The sequence below is a fragment of the Oryctolagus cuniculus genome, chromosome 4, assembly GCF_964237555.1.
Source record: "Oryctolagus cuniculus chromosome 4, mOryCun1.1, whole genome shotgun sequence".
NCBI classification, from domain to species: Eukaryota; Metazoa; Chordata; class Mammalia; order Lagomorpha; family Leporidae; genus Oryctolagus; species Oryctolagus cuniculus.
Genome location: NC_091435.1, coordinates 57,448,799 through 57,468,913, shown reverse-complemented (window position 1 = coordinate 57,468,913; position 20,115 = coordinate 57,448,799). Strand labels below are relative to the sequence as shown.

At 39.1% G+C, this 20,115-nt stretch overlaps 1 protein-coding gene across 1 annotated transcript; it reads right to left on the bottom strand.

Annotated features, from left to right (window-relative positions):
* Positions 1 to 3,105: 3,105 nt before the first annotated feature.
* Positions 3,106 to 19,228, bottom strand: LOC100349261 (3-keto-steroid reductase/17-beta-hydroxysteroid dehydrogenase 7). Its single transcript, XM_008267201.2, is given in 6 exon segments — positions 3,106 to 3,452; positions 3,455 to 3,793; positions 3,796 to 3,831; positions 5,699 to 5,859; positions 5,861 to 5,936; positions 19,159 to 19,228. Coding segments are annotated over 6 exon segments (1,029 nt in total).
* Between the last annotated feature and the right edge of the window lie 887 nt (positions 19,229 to 20,115).

Genomic DNA, 20,115 nt, shown 5'->3' with positions numbered 1-20,115 from the left:
TTCAAATAATTTTAAAACATTAAATTAATATTAAACAAAAATAAAAGAGCTCATTAGAAATCACACAGTCCATCAAGAAACTTACATTTCACATTTAAAAAAAAATATTTTTTTGGTTATTTGAATAGCAATTACAGAGTGGAGGGGAGAGAGAAAGAGAGAGAGATATCTTCCATTCTTTTGGTTCATTGCCCAAATGGCTGCAATGGCTGGGGCTGGGCCAGGCCAAAGCCAGGAGCCAGGAGCTTTATCCAGGTCTCCTATGTGGGTATAAGGGCCCAAAATCTTGGGCCATCTTCTATTGCTTTTCCCTGGCCCACTGGGGAGCTAGATCACAAGTAGAGCAGCTGGGACTGGATTCAGCACCATGTGGATGCCTCTGTTTCAGGCGGCAGTTTAACCCACTATGCCACAACACTGGCCCAACATTTCACACCTTCATTCATTTTTATTTTGCTCAGTCCTGTTAATATATCCTCTGTAAATCTGATTAGAAAATTGTTGATTATACTTCCTGAAAACACAAGTTATAGTACTGCTTTTCCTATCACAACTGCAGAATGACTTCAGACCCAAACTCCAGAAAGTTACCCTCATATTTCAACTCAAAGCCACCCAAAAATATTGGAAAGTGCTAGCTGATTGCACCTTTGAAATCAACTTGTGCTCCAATTTAGTTCTCAGTTCCTTCTCTTCATGCTTTACCAATCGTTTGGCCCTTAATGGGTCTCTTTGGCTGTTTATCACTCTATCCCCATCAATTTTCATTGCTCTCTACAGCTTCTTTATCACTTTTTGTTGTCAAGAACATAACTACTTTTGGATCAGATGTTTGCCATAAATTCCTGAAATAGACATCTAGCCCATAAAGAACAGAAATGAATAGGCTAGTTTTAAATGTCACCGGTAGATAGTTCATCTCAGTAGGCGTGATTGTTAATACTTTCACATCTCTAGTTTAAAATTGAAATTTTTCCAGTGCCCCAGGCATAATTATTTTCCTCCAAATGGCTTAGAAACTGGTATTACAGCAACCACCTACACATTAAATTTGACCAAAACACTGACATAAAGCAGAATCACAAAAATCTATTTACGTACGCTTCTTAGTGTTGGCAGCCTTGATTTCTTAGGAAATATAATCTTATTCAGATGGAATAAAATTTGATAGCATTGGCAATTACCCACTTCTGCTTTAGATTAATGTCCATATGTGGAAAAAAAGTAGAATTCTGTGATTCCAAATGTTGAAAAAAAAAATGGCAATGACACTGAAACTTTATATACCATATTTCAGCTGACAGCACAATTTAGGGTTGAGTTACACACCCTTAAAATGAAAGCTTCCAATAGAAATGCTGACAGGCCCTTTACTTATAGGGAAGTATTTGCCTCTAGAATAATAGCAATATATTATATTTAAGTGGATCCTTTTATAAAGCACTTTAAAAACTGTCAACCTGTATCTCTCCTTCTTATACACATATCTCATATGAAATTCAATAGAGAAGCTATATATCTATTATTTATTTAGTTAGTTATTACATATTTATTACATTTATGAGATTCACCCATCATTTATTAGCCTCTGGGCACCTTTGCAAGTTTCAGAACTAAAAATAAAAATAAGAAAACAGTCTATGTCATTATGATTTGCAAGTTATTCTAGATATTTTGAAAATAAGACACAGTATGTCCAGCTTTATTATCTTAAAAGTTCAACACATAATGAAGAATACACATGCATACATCCATGGGAAAAAAGAAAATTTAACCCTGATGTAATTTAGAATTATTCCATGGGTCAGAAGAAAGACAAATGCAATAATATGAGATCTAAGGCATCTGTTAGCTTCCTTTATATATTTCAGTGTTGTGATGCATTATTACATATTAGAGGTTAGTATAGATGAGATATTATGGAGAAGTTCACATAAATAATTTATACAATTTTATCAAACAAATTTACATTATCTTATTATTTTGCACTTTTAGCATGGTGCACAGGTATAAAATGCCAATCTTCACAAATTGAATATTGAGTTAAACTCCTGGGAGCGCTGATAGCCAGGAAGAGCCCCGCAGTTGCAAGACCTTTTATAACCCAGTTAGATTCAGAGAGTTTCATCTAAGAATATTATTTTCTTCATATTCAAAACTGAAAGAAATAGAATTCATGGATAGATTACACAGCTTAAAATGATAAGTAAAGAAATACCTCCCCAAATCCTGCTTTTACGCAGCTCCATGTCCAATTGAGTAGATTCCAGATCTGAGTTCCCACTCTGCTGTCCTCTTGATTCTTTCATTGAGAAAATACTAGGTTCAGACCATTGGGAGATTAGAATGACAGGATTTTAGCAATTTGACATATGTTAGATTTTACGTTATTGTTTTTCAATTTAAACATTTATTGAAATAGTTTGAGTGAATACTTTTTGCTGCCAGCTTACATTGACTAAACTATATTCATGAAAACAAGTTCATCACTAATGAACAAATTTCTAAATGATGTTGAAGGTCAGGCATGAACTACCACAATGTCATAAAAGATGTCTTTAAAATAAGAAAATAGGTAATTTAAATAACTCAAATATATATATATATATATATACACATACATACAAACATACTTTTGTTCCTGAGATTAACTACATTGGCATTTGAATTAGGATTGCTAGGATACTAACAAATTTATGACTGTTGGAAGCAGCATTTGTAGGAAGAAATACAACAAATGATCTAAGCAAAAATTGCCCATAAAAAAAGGAATAAGGCTAATACTTCCAGTCACTGAGTGGGCAGTACTTCCTCTTGGAGAGGTAGGCCAAGAGGAGGTCCAGTGTGGGTCTGTGTCACAGGCTGTCAAGTCCTTACTATATCCCATGGAGTTGATCTAATGGATATTTTATTGTACCTACCTTTTATTTCAAGTGTACATACACACACATACACACACACATACCTTCATAGTCTTACAAATAATTCTAAGAAGGAAAGGAGGCTTAGCTCAAAGTTACTACAAATGCATATCATGTAGCTCAGTGGAAATCCACACACCCTGCAGTCCACAGAAGGCAAATGATGCTTCAGGCTTTGCCACTGTCAGCTCTGGGGATCTGCCATTGGAATGGAGACTTTAACATGCTTTTCCAAATCCAATCAACTTTGGTAATGTTTTTCAGCATTATCTTCATCTAGGTCCATCTTTTGGGTCACTACATAATTGCTTCCAAAGCCTGTAGCAGCATTCAGGTATTTTGACAGAGGACTGAGAGATTCAAGCTTTTGATGGAAAAGCCAAACCAGTTCTTCTGTTCCATTGTACAGCACCAAAATGAAAACATTTGCAAAAAAGTGAAGCAACCATATGATTGGTAGCGGCAGTGTCCATATGAAGGGAGATAGAATTCCGTATGTCATATTGGTAAACACTGTACCTGGGCACACAGATCCTGGTGGTTGTAATGCCTGTTCAAAGCCATGCTGAGAAGGTCAGTCTCATATTTGGAAGAGCTATAGGGTCCCTGGCCTTTGCTGTGCGGCATGTCCTCCAGGCTGGAATTAGGTGTCCTTGCTTTGTGAGATGACGTCCAGATGAGCCGGGATGTATTTTCACTGCGACAGAGAAGATGTTCGAGTTCCAGAATCACAATAAAGTGGCCAAAGATACTGGTTTCCAATACCTCCTGCAGCCTATCAGCAGTGATCACTTCACCCTAAGTCAGCAATCCTTTACCTGTGGAGAACAGATGAATCACTTTTCTTGAAAAAAGATTTGAGACAAGTGCTTTGGATTAGGCATGAGCCCAGCATTAAGATGTGCATAGCCTGTCGCTCCCTGTCTTCGTGGAGGAACGACACAGGACTCTGCGCTGTTCTTTTGTCTGCTCGGCCCTCCCCGGGTTTGCTGCTGGTTCTTCCCAGGTTGGCTACCGTCCCTTCCATCTCCGTGGAAGGGCAGTTCCCCCTGCCACTTTCCCCACTTCCGCAGGGGAGCGGCACACCGCAGGCCGGCTCTCTCGGGGGCTGCACAGGTGTTCCTTCAGATAGATGTTCCTGGTGCATGCCGTCTCTCTCCTCCTTTATAGTCCTCTTCCACCAATCCCAACTCTGCTACCCACACGCCGAGTACGCTGCTCTCCTCCAATCAGGAGCAGGTCCTGCTGTTTATTGGTTGAACTGGAGGCAGCTGTGTAGAAGCTGTTTCCTCCTCTCCCCGCGCCATATTGTGGGAGAGCAGATGCATAGAATAAGTCTTAATTCCAGTAACTTAGTCTAGTCCGAGTTGCTCCCCACAGATCCCCCTTTCTTTTTATTTTTGGCATTGATACGCGCCTGTCTTCGGTGCCCCATGGCACACACTCTGCTCTGCTTGCTAGAGTTGCCCACAGGTGCTTACAAGCCCTACCAATCAGGCAAACCGAATCTGGGTCCTTTCTTCGCCATGTTGTGAGGAGGTTTTTAGGCGCTGATGCGTGCCTGTGTTCGGTGCCCTGCAGTGCATGCTCTGCTCTGCTAGAACTGCCTGCAGGTGCTTACAAGCCCTAGCAATCAGGCAAACTGAATCCAAGCCTTCTCCTTGCCGTATTGTGGGGAGACTTATTGATGTTAATTCGTTCCTGTCTTTGGTGACCTGCAGCGGGTAAGCTGCTAGCCACCAGCAGGTGCTTATCATCTTATTAATCAGGCAGACCGAATCCAAGCCCTCTCATTGCTGTGTTGTGGGGAGGCCTTATTTTTCTCTATTTCTCTACCTCCGGGCATTCCTATCTCTCCTATTTTACTTCTATCTGCCAGCATTCCTATTTCTCTCATTTTACTTTTAAGCTTCTGTTTCTCTTATCCCCGCGGCATCCTGGCGCCCGCCCCGAGGCTGCTTCTTGGCGCCTCGCCCCGCGGCAGCTTCCCGGCTCTGAGCCGCTTTCCGGCTTCATGCTCACTCCGCGGTCTCCGCGCCCCTTCGAGCCCGCACCACGGCCCCGCGCTTCCTATCTATTCATGCCCCACGCGCTCCCTCTGCGCGCGGCGGCTTCCGCGAGTCACACAGCCTAGCTCACGTTTCCGCCACCGGTATTCAGTCTAAGTTCCCCGGGCTAACCTGGCGAATTCAACCTAGCCTACGTTTCCGCCTTATGGTTTGGCTTCCCGTCTTTTGCTCCTCAGGCTAATCTGACGGATTCCAACCTGGCCCATGTCTCCGCCTCTGGTTCCAGATTTTCGCCCCTTGTTCCCCGGGCTGACTTGACGAATCCCAATCTAGCTTACGTCTCCGCTTCGGCCTGCCCCCGCGGCTGCATCCTCCCTAACATTTTTCTCTACCCGGTATGTTTCCTAACTTTTCGTCCCACAATATTCCCCTCTCATTTCTCCTGGCTTCTCCCCACAGTCTGTATCCGAGTCTAAATTTCTTCTAGGTTTCACTTTCACTTTCAACCCTAACATCCAATCCTAACTTCTTTCCCACAGTCCGTATCTGAGTCTATGCCTAGGCTTTCGATAGCTTCTTCCGGCACCTTTTCCGTCCGGCTTTTCCCTAGGCTCTTTGCTAGTCTCTCTTTCCGGTATTTTCCCACTTCTTCCCGCCTCTTCCCTCCTATCCGAGTCACGGCGCCATTATGTCGCTCCCCGTCTTCGTGGAGGAACGACACAGGACCCTGCGCTGTTCTTTTGTCTGCTTGGTCCTCCCCACAATAGCCCAATCTCTGAAAAATTTGCTTAAGTTCCTTAGCAGCCTGGAACACTGACTGTAGGCTGCTGACATCCACAGGCAAAATGGTGACGTGGGTGGTGTGGTGAGAGGCCAGCAAAGCAACGCAGACAATTTCAGCTTTGCCCATATTCCTGTACACCAAACAGGTGAAGTTCATTGTCCACCATCAGCAGCCACTTGCAAAGGGCTAGACCAATGCCACTGTTTGCCCACAACCACCTTCCTCATCTGCACACACCCAAAACACTGAGCAGCAAAGCAGGACTCAGCAAAAGCTTTCAGAAGTGCTGCTACTCTATCCCTTCCTCAACTGCATCTGTGAGCGTCCCTACCAACCAGGGCTAGGTCAGGCTCCACCCCTATGTCACATGTTATATGCTATATAGTATAGATTGGTTTCCATGTCCTGGAATTTCACATCAACATAGTGTAACTTTGAGTTAGTTACGAACCTGATGATTCAACATTCCCACTGTCTTTAGCAGAGAAGTAGCTTTCTTCCAATGGTTATTGAAATTGTTTTGATATAGTGGGATGAAAAATGTTCTACTAAATACAAACTACACACACTGCATACAGATTTACTCTACTTATCCCTCTGTCTACTGGTGGAGCTCATTCACACCATGACCTCGATATGCCACCTTTGCTTTTCCATTGATATCCTGGAACTCTGTTGTCAATATCTCTAATTGCCTACTGCTTAAATCAACCAGTACAAATTAAACTAAGCTTGACAAAACTCCCTTTACTCCTGACTACTCACCAATCAAAATCTAAATGTAGCTCCACAGGGGCAGAGAGCCAAAGCATTAATTTACTATACCTTGGAAAGTACATATCAATCCCCTGGTTCAATTTCTTCAGCTCAGTACAAAGGAACTTTTATAAGTATAAGCTTATGAAATACATATGCAACCAAACCTTGCCCAGAACATTTGTAGGAAATTATTATACATTTGATTTTCAGGTGGTGTAAAGACAGATAAGTGGGGTAGTTAGGCAAAATAAAATGAAATAACCTTTAGGAAACTGAAGGTTCATTTTTTGTCCCAGAGTGTTCAACACACAATTATGTTTCTAAGTATGGAAAAAAAGTAAAGAGATATTTCATTTTAATATTTAAAGATATATGCGTACATATAAGATATTTTATGACATTCTAGTGATGTTTTAGAATGATATATTAAGAGCTATACAATTATTTGTATTTGTCTCTGAAAGTCTAGCACCTTCAGAATAATTTTATAAATAGCAACATTAAACACTTTTAGAGCTCTGAAAATATACCAAAGACAAAAAGGTAGATATACAGCTGACTATCCAATCCCCCACCATCCCTACTTAGATTTAAATTAATTTCTGACTAACACAGAAGAACTTAGCTCATGATCAGTGCAAGGAAAAGGTTGATAGAACAGAGGAGACAGGATACAAACTCACAGCCAAAATGAATTTATTCAGGAAAAATAAATTCACTGCAGAGTACACACAGACCAAACATGGGCTGGGCCTTTTCATATCTTAGGGTGAGGTGACAAATGGAAGTGAGTTTCTCCACACAGGTTTTTCAAGTTTGGTGCCATTTCCAAACTTGGAGAAGAATGTGGGGGATGAGGTAGGGAACAACAAGAGGTGTGAGACTGAATTGGTCTCTTGAAAGGATGCAGGGATGGGGCTGGTACCATAGCGCAGTAGATTAATCCTCCAGCTGCGGTGCCAGCATCCCATACGGGTGCCTGTTCTAGTCCCAGCTGCTCCTCTTCCAATCCAGCTCTCTGCTATGGCTTGGGAAAGCAGTGGAGGATGGCCCAAGTGCTTGGGCCCCTACACCCATGTGGGAGACTGGGAAGAAGCACCTGACTCCTGGCTTCAGATTGGTGCAGCTCTGGCAGTTGTGGTCATCTGGGGAGTGAACCAATGGAAGGAAGACCTCTCTCTCTGTCTCTCCCTTTCACTGTCCATAACTCTACCTCACAAATAAATAAATAAAAAAAAAGAAAGAAATTATGCAGGGATAAGAAGTAAATTCAGATTTCAAAGGATGCAGAGGTAAGGGGTAAATTCCAAATTTATCTATTTTCTGGTAAGGAGCTAGAATGGCTGAGGCTTATGTCCTTGTTCTGCTTTCAGGAATGACCCCTTAAATTCTACACGAAAATGTAGCCCCTTAGAGTTCCCCAGAAGCGCCACCTGGGGTGCCACATATGCTACTGGAATTTGGGGTGCCATACGATATTACCACATGCTTATTAATAAATCCCCAATATTAATAAGCCCAAGAGGGTTCTTGCCTAATATTTAGAGTAGAATTCTAAATCCCGGCACAGATAAACGAGGCAGCATGTTACACTTTAGGCTTTTATTCAGTGAGAAAGATGTATAGGAGAGTGAGAGCTTTATTTAAGAGAGAGAGAGGTAAATCTGGGTTCATATCGAGCACTTGGAACCAGCCACATGGAGGAGCATCAAGGCTAGGAAGCCTAGGTCAGGTGGCTGAAGGCCATGCACCCTGGAGGTGCAGGGCTACAGCAAGCCCCCTCCTGGCAAGAGGCCAGAGAAGAAGAGAAGGGCCGGACACACTGTGTTCCAGGCTTTTAACCCACTTTCCAAAGGGGAGTGTTTATTTAACCTGATTGGCTGGTGGGCACCCAGGTGTGGCCAGGTAGGGGCATGAGGTCACACAGGGGTGTGGCAAAGGCGTGGTCTTCCAGCTCACAAACCTAATCAATTTTAACCTGTATGCCTGTCTACTTTCAGTTCCATTAGTCAGAGCTCTTCAATTCTCACACAGGAACTTCTTAACATGCAGTGTACCTTCAGCCCTCCTAACAGAATCTGATTTTTGATCAAGTGTGGTAATGTTAGAGGAAAGGTTCATTCTTGTTACCAGAGTCCCTCTTTTAGACAAAGGATACCAGAGTAGAAGATGCTACATTAAAACAATAAGACTTAAAGTTTTAGGATGAGTCCATGCAATTGCAGGTGTTCATTTAAAAAATAGAAGCACAACAATTATTGGGGGATTGTTTGGGCATTTGCATTTTATTTGTGAGAGAAAATTGATAACTAAAACCAAAAAACAAGGTAAAGGGGAGGACTATCAGGGATGGTAAAGGATGGCCAGGTTGTTGGGAGATTTTATCCCTTCTGGGACTTTGTTTTGCACAACAGGTGGCCAAGGGGAATTGCATCCCATTATCTCACAAGTGCAGGAAGCTTTGCATTTCAGCCCCCTAGGGTGTTCTAGGCAGGCCTCCTGCTATTCCCCTGTTATTTTTGCAGGCATTACTGCCAAAGATGCTATTATTCTGGTTTACAAGAGTTGATCACTGCAGCGAATTTAAGACTGTAGATAAAATGGAGACTTTCTGCTTTTTTTTTTTTTAAGGGATAAGTGGAAACAACAGTTCTCACACCTACTTATTCTTGGACAATGCTCTCCTTTGGAGCATCATTAAGTCTTCCTAAATTTCCATTTATATTATTGTTGATTGCTGATTACTTAGTTTCTGGTGTTTAAACTGAGAACTTGTTTCCCTTTCTTCCTTAATGGAATGCTAACAATTCCAGAGGAATTTAGGTCTCTATTGCTTGCCTTTCTGAATCTGGATTCCAAACAAAATGCTTACTCATGAATATTCATTGACTACCCAAGTTTGATAGTTTAGAGCAGAACTGTTCTGTGAAGAACAGCAACTGCTTAATCTCCTGTGAGTAGAGATGTTTCTCCTTTCCTTTCTATGTATGTGATGCCACATTTCTCAATATGTCAACGTATCACTGAATCCTATCACTGCCAGATCCCATACACCAATCAGCACCAGCTGCGCAAGCTCACTGCTTCAGTTTACCATACTCTGTTTCACTAGTCATGCTTCTTGACCTATCTGTTTTCCAGGCAAGACTCTGAGATCAACGTAGGGAGAACACACATCAATCTTGTTGATGTTCTGTTGCCTTTGCCTACTGGAGCACCTGACACAGGTGGTGGCATGCAATTAATTTTCCTGTACAAATGAATAATGAAATTATTTTATTAATATAGTTGCATTTGTTATGTGTGTTTGTAGCAGAGCAACAAGCGTTTATAAAAAAAATGTTTCCCAAAATGTACAACCTAGCAAAGGTTCATGGAGTAGACTGAACTCAGCATTAACATGCAAAGTTAAGATTCTCTTCCCTTCATTTGATGGGAATACAATTGCAAAGCTAACAGAAAGAATTTGAGGAATATTTTATTAGTCATGATGTTCAGTTAAAACAAGCCTCTGCTGAAACCAAAGCAAATAAATTAAAGGCATAGCTAATAAGGTCAGGAAATTGCTAGTACCAAATATACCTGGGAATATACCTTAAGTCTCCAAATTACTCTTAACAAGCTTAAGTAATTGCTTTATAAATGAACGGTCACCTATGACTAGTTATTACACGGTAAGTGTTTCCCTTTCCTCTCTGGGAGTACAAGCTGTGAATTTTCCCTTGCCTTCCCTTACTCTCACCCATAGAACTTAAATTTGCACTATACCTCATACAATGTCAAAGGGTTCAAGGATAAAAGCCTAATCTGTCTCACACAGAAAAGAGTACTGAATACTATTACTCAGCAAGGTCAACAGATTGCCTGTTGTGGATGCCTTTGTGGCACCGAAGTTTCAGCCATTGCTTAGGATGTCCACATTCTAAATGTGAGTCACTGGTTCAAGGCCTGCTACTCTGTTTCAGATCCAACTTCCTGCTAATGTGCATGCAAGATAGCATGTGATGACTAAGTACTCAAATCTTACTACCCGTGTGGGAGACCTGGGTGATTTTCTGGACCCTGGTTTCAGCCTGGCCCAGCCCTATTTGTTGTAGACATTTGGGGAGCAAACCAGTGGTTAGAATATCTCTATCTCACTCTTTCTCCTTGTGTCTCTATGTCTTTTAAATAAATGAATACATCTTTTTAGAAAGTAGATTCCATATTATTTTAAAATGTTATTTAAATTATCTCCATAAGGGACACAATTTTCAACTAATTCTGTTCTCAAAGGAGTCATTATTTTTAAAAAGGATTTATTTTGTTTATCTCTCTATAACTCTTTTAGAGAGACAGGAAGAGATAAAGAGAGGTATTCCATCTGCTGCTTCGCACCCCAAATTGCCATAATGAACAGGGATGGGTCTAGCCTACACCAGGAACCAGGAGCTTCTTCTGGGTCTCCCACATGGGTGCAGGGGCCCAAACACTTGGGCTATCCTCTGCTACTTTCCCAGCATATTAGCAAGGATTTGGATCGGAAATGGAGCAGCTGGTACTGGACTAGTGTCCACCTGGGATGCTGGTCCTTCAAGTGGCAGTTTAAACCACTACACCATAGTACTGGCCCCATAAAGAAGTCAAATTTAACATACTTCTTGCCTGTCACATGATGAGTAACAAAAACACAGATGAAATGGTCATGAAAAACAGGAAAAAAAAAAGACTGAAATTCACAAGTTGTACAAAAGCTGGTCTAAGATATTTGTTTCCAACGTGTAGTCCCAGAACAGTCTCATCAGCTTCACCAGGAAGGCTCATAGAAATGCACATCCTTGAACCCCATGCCCAGACTAGAGAATCAGAAATTCTCAAAGTGGTACCTAGCCATCTTTAGCTGAACAAACCATCCTGGTAATCCTGATGCATAATAAAACTTCAGAACATTTTACCTAAGGTAAGAAGTCAGTAAAAGCAGATATTTTTAGAAACTATACAGCAGGAATCAATTGACCTCTGTGGGTAACTTCTGAGGATTCTACTACTCCGAACTTAGTGACTCTGATATAAGAAAGTATTGTAGGGGTGGAAAGGTGTGATGTCTTCCTTCACTCATTCTAGGGTCATCAGTGCCAACACTCATAAAAAAGGCAGATTAACAAAAGAAAAGCATAACAAATTTATTTAGGTAAGGTCTAACAGCAGACATGTGGATGGAAAACGTACACACACATAGAGCAGAAAGAGAATATCAATTTTCTATTATATTATAAATATATTATATTTTGTAAATATAACCTATATCAACAAAGAAGGTATGCTTGGCAAAGGAGTATTCAGATTTACCAACAGATAAAATCAGAGAGTCTGTGAATCAATCCCACATTTATAGATATTTCTCATGAAGTTTACAGTCATACAAATCACTAGGATGTGCAAAAAGAATTGATTTGATACATTGAACTTGTAAATATGGTTTTCTTTATAGCAGTAACATGAAATTAAAAGTTTATTTCACATGAGGAGTAAATATCAACTAAATATCAACAGGAAGAGTGAGGCTTTTAAATATAAAATTCAAAACTTTAAAATTGTTAATTTTTCTTCTGACTTTGAGGTGTAGGGAAAGAAAATGAGCAAATTCTCAACTGGGTTCCCTATAAGAAAAGATTAACAAGAGAAAAAGCAAACACCTAATGGCATGCATATCTCTCTCATATAGGCAGAGCAGAAAAATTAAAGTAACTCTCTAAGAGGTGGCTTTGAATTCAGGCTTGAAAACCATTTTAGGGGAAAACAAATGACTTTTCTTCCCTTTTCAGTTTGGCATGGGCGCTTTCACAAATGCAGACTCTAAGAAATATGTAAATCTGTGTATTTTTATACTTAGCATTGAAGAAGAGTGAGCAATCAGGGAGAAATATGATTGAAGGGCAAAACAGTATGCTATGATAGTAATACACTGGGAGAAACACAGAGGGCCTATTTATTCAGATTCTTCTTAATCTACTTTCCTCTGAGGACAAGCAGCATATTCCTAAGTGAGGGTTTTACCACCTGCTTCCCTGGAGAAGGGCTACTGGAAGCTAAACGTGCCCTTCCTCTTTCTGCTGCTTTTTCAAATGTCAAAGTGTTGGGGTAATTTGTTCAACAGAGTCCCATCACTCTCTTCATAGGGGAAGGGGGGATGGATGTAGGAGAGTACGCAATTTTTAGGAAAGATAAGTGGTTCCTTGGAACAACAGATGAAAGCTTTAATAGTTTGTAACAAAGTTTGTTTAATGTTGGTGTTGACTTCTAAGTTTCCTCTCCTGTGAGAAGAGCCTTTTTCCCTGGTCGATGAAACTCTTGATGACAACTGAATTGCCTTTGGAGGATATGTCTTTGAGCAGATGAGTGGGGAGGGGTACAGAGAAAGCTTCTCCTTGCATTTGCTGTTCTTCAGGTACCGTCAGCCCAAAGTAATCGATACACCAAAGTGGCATAGTTTAGGGTTACATATTTTGTAAGGCACAAAAAGTCATCCACCAGAAATTTAAAAATTAATATTACGTATGCATATATAAATATATATATTTAAGAAATTCTGTAAATTAAAAAATATATTTCAAAAGAACAAAACACAGTCAGAGAAGATATTTAGAACAGAATAAGTGACAGAAGATCAACATCAGGATCCAACAATATTTTTTCTAAGCCTGTGTCCTATACTGGTGTGCCTGGTTTGAGTTCTAGCTCCCAACAGGATTCTTTTAATCTACTCCCTGGGAGGCAGCAGGTGGAGGTTCAAATACCTGGGTCCCTGTCACTCCCATGTATGGGTTCCTGGCTTTAACCTGGTCTTGCCTGGGCTGATGGAAACCTATTGGGAGTGAAGATCCCTCTGTTTCTCAGCCTTTCAGATAAAATGAAAATAAATAAAAAGGTTTTGTGTTTTTTTAAAAAAAGAGGCAACTGTATAAAAATATAGTCAAAGCAAATGAAGTACTTTTTGCCAATAAAAATATGAAGTGACAGTATCACTTGTAGTGAGGAAAGTGTAAGGAAGTCCTTTGATGAAACATATTTTTACTCTATTCAGTGGGCTAAAGTTAAGAAGTTTAACAATATTTGTGTATTGAGGAGAAACAGATTGAGAGAGTCTCTATATACAACACTAATAGGAACATGATAGTCACAAAATTTCTTGAAAATTAGTTGAAATTAGCTTTATAAGCTAAATAGTGATAAGTTAAAGCTCTATAATTTCATTCCTGATAAAATACCCAAGAAAAATTTTTGCTTGTGTGTATCACAAGACAATGACAAAATAATTCACTACAGCACTGATTGCAATTGTTAATAACTGGAAACAATGCAAATGTACATCAATAAGAAAATTAATAACTATATTGCAGCAATTAACCACAATAGAATGCTATATATATAGCATGGACTAACATATAATAATTTAGTAACAAAGTTGAAAGAAGGAAAAATTCCAAGTCTACAATATGACACACTTTCTATGAAATCCAGAAATAATTAAAATTAATGTATATCCTTTAGACATAGAAATATTATCAAAAGAATGGTGAACACAAAATTTAAGACAGTAGTGAGCTACATGGAGTAGGTGGAGGGTGGAACAGTGGAGTTGAGTTTATTGGATTTTTTAGATATTCATTTGAATGCTCATTATATTATTATATTATTTAAAAATCACTTGATCTTAAGAAGACAATCAACACAGGAATGATAATGATGAATAATGACCTAAAGATATGGTTAAACTAATTCTATATTTCTGAAATCTTTAAAAAAATAAGGAAAGAAAGAAGAAAGAGGAAGAATGAAGGGAGATATGAACAAAACATAAAATGTCAGAATAAGAGGAAATTTTTATGAATTTTTTGAAATACTCAGTTTTTAATAGTCTAATTCCTAGAGAGGTGTTGGAAGATGATGTCAACACTCCATCAAAAGTATTTTATCAGCCTATGTCAAATCTAGTCTGTTTAGCCTACAATAAATTAGATCTAGCCTATATTAAGTCCATAATAAATTATATAGTTTTCACTCCAATATGGGTTAAGGCATTATTAAATACATTCCTGACTAGATAAAATTTCCATTTCAAGGTGTTAATGAGAACTGAATTGTCTGCTTATGAAAAGCAGAGAGGTCACCTTCTTGAGGCCATGGAGTTCATAGTCTGCAAGGGTAACGGAAGAGAATAGAAAATAAGCTGAGGTCAGAGTCAGATTTAGGTTAAAGGCACTAAAGCCTCAGTCTCCTAAAAACTCTTCGCTTGCCCTAAGCTACTAACAATATTGTCACATGATCAGATTTTGTAGAAAATATTGCAAAATCAAAATATCTAGACTAACACAGCTATTTTTTTCCATTCTGAATTCTCCTGTCACTTGACATATTGAGATGGATTGGAGTAGCTACGGCCATTTTGAAAATCCAGCAAAAAAAGAAACTCAGTGAGGTATATATTTAATGTGAGTTTAGTGGGATACCTTTATGTGGTTTCATAGTCATTTCCACTCATGATTAAGTTGCTGCTGGCTGTCTCAGTGTAACAATGGCTTGCAGGAGCACCCTTATGACCTCTTGTCTTGATTCTCAGCACACAGACATATTGCTCTATAAATGTTATTTCCCAATGCTATGTACCTGAAGTCAGTGACAACTGTGGAGGAAAGAAGATTTGAGACATATTGCACCAAAAGTCAATCTTTGGAAAATTCTTCTAATCACCAGAAATGTAAAATCATAAGCAAAATGTTCAATTCTCATTAAAACCTAAAATGTAAATTTATATTTTTATGCATTATATATAAGTGCAAATGTGTAACTTTTTAAAAATTTCTATTTATTTGTTTTTACTTATTTGAGAGAGAAAATTTCCATCTGCTGATTCATTCTCCAAATGCCTACAATAGCCAGGGCTATTGGCTTGGCCAGGACCCAAGTACTTGAGCAATCACTTGCTGTCGCTCAAGGTGTACATGAGAAGGAAACTGCATGTGTAACACATTTTTATGGGAATTATACGAAATAGAATGTATGGAATCGGAGATCACAAACTAATAGAAGCCTTGGCTTTCAGTGTGATGGAGGCATGACCACGTCCAGATACGTGAAGAAAGTGCATGGAAAAATGTAAGAGGGAATGGGACAAGAATGAAAAACAAACCAGGGCAGGCACTGTGGCAGAGGAGGTTAAAGCCCCAGCTTGCAGCACAGCATCCCATATGAGTGCCAGTTTGAGTCTCGGCTCCTCCACGTCTGATCCAACTCTCTGCTAATGCACCTGGGAGAGCAACAGGAGATGGCCCAGGTCCTTGGGCCCTTGCACCCATATGGGAGACCCAGAGGAGGCTCCTTGCTTCAGATTGGTTCAGCTCCAGCTGTTGTGGCTATCTGGTGAGTGAACCAGCAGGTGGAAGACCTCTCTCTGTGTCTCTACCTCTCTCTATAACTCTTTCAAATAAAATGAAATAGATCTTAAAAAAGGGAAAAAGCCAACCCAAATATTAAATTGATGACTACAGTGTATCTTATTTTAGCTTTAAATAACACCAGAATATCACATCAAAATATGACTCTTTAACATTCAAAACTTATTTTTGAGTTTCAGGCAATTAGAAAGCAGTAAATGAAGGAAAAAAACGCTTTCTATTCTCTCATGCTCTCTGTTTCTACCTAAAGATGGGGCACAGATTCTCCCTCACTGGAATCCGCTCTAGACTTTTATCAGACCAGAGATAGTACCAGGGAAATCTGCAAGCAAAGCTTCCCACAGTCTCACATACTTGCAACCCCCAAACTACTCTGCATCCTGTCATTTTCCTACAGATTTACTGTTCTCTTTTGAAGATGCTATACAGCAAAGCCCTGAGCCACCATTTTGCAATAATTTGCATGACATTTCTCTGAGATGTGTCCTGCACACATTAATAAACATGTTTTTCCCTTAATAATCTGTCTTTCTTTATATGAGCGTGTCCCAATTAAGAATGCTTGAAAGTTGAAAAAAAAAGTATATTTCCTCCCATAAAGTCCAGTGAACAATATTTATACATCCAGTACCTCACAAGGAAACAATCCATTTTCCCAACAAAAACGTCATTAAAGGGGCTGGTGTTTTGGGCTTGTAGCAGGTTAGTCCTGTGATGCTGGCATCTCTTACGACTGCCTGTTTGAGGCCCAGCTGCTCTTCTTTGGTTCCAGCTCCCTACTAATGCACCTGGGAAGACATCGGAAGATGGCCCGATACCTGAGTCTCTGCCACCAATATGGGAGACACAGATGGTGTTCCATGCTCCTGGCTTTGGCATGACCCATGCCCAGCTCTTATGGCCACTTGGGCAGTGAACCAGCAGCAGATGGAGGATCTCTATCTCTCTGCCATTTCACTTCTCAAATAAATAAATCTTTTTTAAGAAGAAATATCACTAAAAATGACATGCATATAATCCATACTGATCTTCAATCAGAGCAGGACTCTGGATTTAAGTGGCATTTACTGTTTTTTTTCCTACTAACTCAACAATTGTGTATAACCTAACTTTGTATAGAGACAAATTCTGAGACACAAATAATAGATTTAATGAGGACTTTTTAAAACAAAACCCTTGCTCAATCAGAAAGTCATTTTGTACTTCTTACCTCTTTTTTTTTTTTTTTTTTTTTTTTTTTTTTTTTTTTTTTTTTTGTAACTCAATTTCCATGTCAACCAAAGTGATAATCCATCTTTTCTCCCGGGGAAAAGATGAGAAATGAATGGGTTAATTAAGACTTAAGAAACCCAAGACCTGCCTCTATCTTTTCTGAGTGCTCAAGACCACAACTATGCATGTGTGAGTAAAGCTTAAGGAAAATAAATAATACCTCCTGGTTGATATCCTACTCTGAGAAGGCAGATTTATTCCAACAAGGTAAGAAGACCACTGGTCACCGAAGCTTGGGATTGGAGTCCCAGCCTGGCTCTTCCCTTTCACAAGTTCAGAGAAGTTATGAGCCTCAGTTCCTCCAGTGTACAAAATGAGCATCGGATAACAGAGGTTTGGCCCATGTGGTCTCTGAGATCTATTCTGGTTTTCACAAGCTCCTATTGTGGGACCAGAAAACACTCTTTCAAAATATACATGTGAAAATTATTGTGGTTCCAATTCCAAAGTTAGATAAAGCAAGTAACTGTGACATATAAGACAATTTAAACTTAATTGTCCCTGAGAACAAGTCTTACATATTACAGAGAGATCAGTCGAAGATTCATCTTTAAAAGTTTGACAATTTCCAAAGGAAAATGCCATTTCATATGTCAGTTGTTACATGACTCATGACATGACATTATTGACTAATGAAACGAAGTGGTAGATATTAATAGTAGTAAGGGAAGTTAAAGGGCACAGAGAAAAGAAATAAAAACCATTTGCTATAAACTAGTTACACTTTAAAAATTCAAATAAATGATAATTTTGGGGGGAAAATTAAACCTAATGCAATAGAGAAAGTCACTGAGATAAAATTTTACAAAAAGTCAGAGAAGCTCATACTTCTGAGGCATGAACATTTTAATTTGGAATGCAGTTATTTTCCTGCTATCTACATAAGTGTTTCATTTTTAGCAAGGGCAAGGAAAATTAAAAATATCTAGGCAGTATGTATGTTATAACTGTAACTACTGTTTATTTTAAATCATTTCATTCCATTTTCTGATTTTTTTAGCAGCTGTTGCCATTGGTACATGTTTATAGCAATCAATCAACCCCTTGCTCCAACATTTGCAACAAAATCCAGAAACCATAAGCTGCAATGTATGTATCAACTTCTCTTGGCAGCAATCAAGAGAAATCAAATAAAAAACATTTTATGTTAAAGGGTAAACGTTCCATCCACATTTGCATTTATATTTAGCTGTATTAAGTTTGCAAACTCAAGTTTGTAGATGAAATAGGAGCAAAGTTTTCTGAAGATTTAGCCTGAGAAACACATATGATTTCAAAAATTTGTAAAAGCTGTAGTCCCATCATGCTTTGCCTATAAAGAAAATTGTCCATCAACATGTTAGCTAATTTTCAAAGGATGACTTATGCCAACATCATTCTGAGAACATTTTGTCACCCCCTATTGCTAAACAATGTGCAATACATGATGCTTGCTTCACTCCCTGTTTAGCAGGAACAGGTTTTTGGATATTCTTGGTAATTAGCTCCCAGAATTTAGATAGCTAGATAGGGTGAGTGAGGTGGATAGATTCAAAAGACATAAAGTAAAGAACAGCCTCAACAGAAATATGATAGCTCACCAAATATTATATCGAATGTCATGATTGTTTTTCTGCATTCAAAATATTTTAACAAACATTTTAACACTTCTAGAAGGCATATATATATATACATATTATATACATATATAAATCTTGTCTTTGCTTTACTAGTACGTTGACTTAAAATGGGGTGGGGTATTAAGGAGGACAAATGTTCTGGGCGTAAGATTTGGCAGGTGCGAATCTCTTGGAAGGCTGCACTGTTTCCATTTACTCACACTACTCTCCCAGGGCTGCACAGTTGAGTCTCTTTAGTTTATGAAATAGAGACACAAGAGTCATTTGGCCTAGTGGTTAAGATACTTGCCTCACACGTCAGGTGCCGGGAATTGTTTCCCACCTTCAGTTCCTGTCTTCAAATTTCTGCTAATGCAGAACCTGGAAGATAGCAGTGACGACTCACGTCAGCCATGTTGGAGACGTGGCTCTCAGCTTCGCCCTCAGCCATGTGGGTTTATGCTTAGTGAAATAGTGAATGGGGTCTCCTCTCAATTTGCTCTCTTTCTGTCTCTGAAGTAAATAAATAAAATTTGAAAAAGAAGAAAATCCTTTGTTTAGTAAAAGGATCTCTCTCCTTCAAGAACAATTAATGCTAAAGTAACCAAATTCATATTTATAATTTTAATTATTATAACCATTTCATTTTTATCTGCTATATAGTATATATTACATCCAGTGTACCACACATCTGGCACTGATTGTCCTTCAATGACTATTTGTTCTTGAATACACGTATGCGGTTTATAATTATGAGATGTGTTGACATTTTCCTAGCAAGCAAACATTGTAAATAATTGCTTAAAATGTGCTTATACCTATGCATTTATGACATAAGATAATTCATCAGAGTGAAAAGTTAGAATTGAGATAATGTATGGATTTAATAGAAGACACATATTAAGTGTTAACTTCCATGTTCTCCCTATGTTACACTGCCTCTGGATTTATTTATTTATTTATTTATTTATTTGGCAGACAGACAGAGCTCCCACCCATAGATTCACTAACCAAATGCCTACAAGAGCTTGGAGGCTGAAGCTGTGAGCCAGAACTCAATTCAGGTTTCCTGTGTGAGTGGTACGGACTCAATTACTGGAGCCATCACCTGCTACCTCCCACGGAGCACCCCAATTGCTAGGCCAAATGCATGCCCCTGCCTGTGATTTAAAAATCCCTAAGTCCTTATGTAACTTTCATTCACACAAGCCACCAAAACTCCAATAAGCCCATGACAGCTAGGACAAAATTCAATTTGATCTTTTTGTTTTGTTTTGTTTTGTTTCTCCAGATGAACACTTGTCAAATAAATGAATAAAATATGTATGAGTGAACAAA